Source organism: Mesoplodon densirostris, chromosome X, assembly GCF_025265405.1.
Source record: "Mesoplodon densirostris isolate mMesDen1 chromosome X, mMesDen1 primary haplotype, whole genome shotgun sequence".
NCBI classification, from domain to species: Eukaryota; Metazoa; Chordata; class Mammalia; order Artiodactyla; family Ziphiidae; genus Mesoplodon; species Mesoplodon densirostris.
Genome location: NC_082681.1, coordinates 19,397,381 through 19,399,466, shown reverse-complemented (window position 1 = coordinate 19,399,466; position 2,086 = coordinate 19,397,381). Strand labels below are relative to the sequence as shown.

Genomic DNA, 2,086 nt, shown 5'->3' with positions numbered 1-2,086 from the left:
TATACTAAATGCAAGTTAATGATGTTTCCACTATTTCTGGTAATAAAAACATTCTGATACAAAATGAGGGTAATGTACCTCCAGCTCCATGTAGAGCCCTAACCAGTGCACAAGTTTACCTGTTCAAATGAAGAGAGTCAATGAAGTGAAAAACCACTGTAGTGATTGATTCTTCTTTGCCCTGTTCTGGAAAAATCACCCAAATTAGAAATGAGGCAGAGTCAACTGGGTGTCATCCTGTAAGTCCATTTTTTATCTGACTCTACTAGGAAACTTAACTTTTCCCAGACATAGATGAAGTAGCAGCACCGGTGATTGAACAGGTTGGTATGAAGAGAAACGGTAAGGAGCAACAACTTTTGCTTTTCTGCCCATTGAAGAAAGTTATAATTTTATTGTCCTGCAGGCTCTCAACCTGCTTTCTACCTAGATTAACAAGAGCAGTTCTGCACTCCCTTCTCCTCCACTTAACAATCAAGGCTCCATAAATGTAAATGCTTTTTCTGAACCACCTGTCATTGTGCTGGTTCTCTGAATAATGGATGAAATAAAACTTTGACAGGCGTTCACCAACAAATGTGCAGGATTCATGATTTGTAGAAATTAGGTATTGTGCTTTCAAGCGGCTTTTTGGAAGCAAGGAACTCTTTCCCCAAAGCCTCCTAACTAATTTCTCCTTAACATCGCCTTGGCCAAAATCAGATCAAGATCCATTTCCGAAGGGGCACGGAACTGACTGGTTTGGAAGAGTCAGCATCCGGGACTGAATGATCACCAGTGGGGTTTCCATCACCAGGACCACCACAGGGCGATCTTTTCTGTTGGATAATGCGAGACTCAACATCAGCCACAGCATGGCAGGGGACACACCTTCTGAGCAAGTCATGGACCCCACTTACTGGACCAGGGAGGGAGAGGTGCCATATTCATTGAGACTCAATTTCTTTTTGAACAGCGTCTGACATTTATTGAAAACAAGGAAAAGACGTTTGTCCAGGTAGTGTAGAAGAGCTGGGCAGAGTGCAGGGGTTACTGTGTGGAACAAAAGGCACACATCAGAGAGACAGCTGCACATTCAGAAGAGAACTGGATTCTGGGCGAAACGAACAGGTCCACAGGAGACAATGAGTGACTCGATTTGGCTGCCAAGCACCCCTGGGACCTGGCGGCCACCTGGCAGGAGCAGAAGATGTCTCTGGGAGGAGGGAGGGACTGGGTCCCGCCGAAGGTGAAAGGCTGGCCGGCCCCTCCAGGGCGGTGGCGAGCTGTTGGAAGCATTGTCCAGAGGCTGTGCCCAGCTCAGACACCTCCCGGGCGAGTCCAGACCGCTGAAGGCTGCAGGCTGTCAGCGGAATGCGGTGGATGGCGGTGGCGATGGCGGTGGCGGTGGCGGCGGCAGCGGCAGCGCAGGTCTCTGGGCACCTGCATGCGGGCCCAGGAGTCTGGCAGAGGGCGGGCGGTTGGCAGCGGCCGGGCTGAGGGTGGTCTGTCCGGTGTGTAACAGGAGTCCGGCTTGCAGCTGGAGCGCACGACCGAGTCCAAGTGTGCAGGGGAGGGGCCGGGCTGGCCCGAGAGGGCAGCGGCCGCTCCAGAGCCAGGCCCGGCGGCGGCAGCAGCGGGAACCTGGAGCGCTATTCCTGGAACAAAGGCAAGCACTACGCGGGAGGGGACACGAGCGCGGGGGAGAGCGCGGGGGAGATCGCGGCGACCCGAAGGTGAGGGAGGGGGGAGGCGCGGCGGGAGGACGCCGCTTGTGGCGATCTGGGCGGTGGCGACTGGCGCGGCTGACCCTCCCCCGAGCACCCGCCCCCAGGCCCGAGGGGCTCCCGGCCTAGAAGTCCTCGTCCTCCACCCATCCAAAGACCCGCTTCATCTCGGCCAGGAAGCCCCGGTAATCGTTGAGGAGGGGGCTCTGCTTCCTGATGTAGGGGATCACCCACTGCAGGGCGGGCCCGGTCAGGCGGGTGATGAGGAACGTCACCTTCAGGGCATCGTTGGTGAACAGGGTCTCGTCCACTAGCATGTAGGCGCCCGTCTGCACGATAAACTCCGGGAGCCGGTCGGTGTCGCCGTCAAACGTCTCGGG

The 2,086-nt window shown here is 55.3% G+C and overlaps 1 protein-coding gene across 1 annotated transcript; it reads right to left on the bottom strand.

Annotated features, from left to right (window-relative positions):
• Positions 1–1,299: 1,299 nt before the first annotated feature.
• On the bottom strand, positions 1,300–1,827 carry LOC132481505 (CAAX box protein 1-like; the record flags this gene model as incomplete). The annotated part of the gene is made up of 1 exon (XM_060086396.1): positions 1,300–1,827. A coding segment is annotated over one exon (528 nt), but the record flags the coding sequence as incomplete, so codon positions are not given.
• Positions 1,828–2,086: the final 259 nt, after the last annotated feature.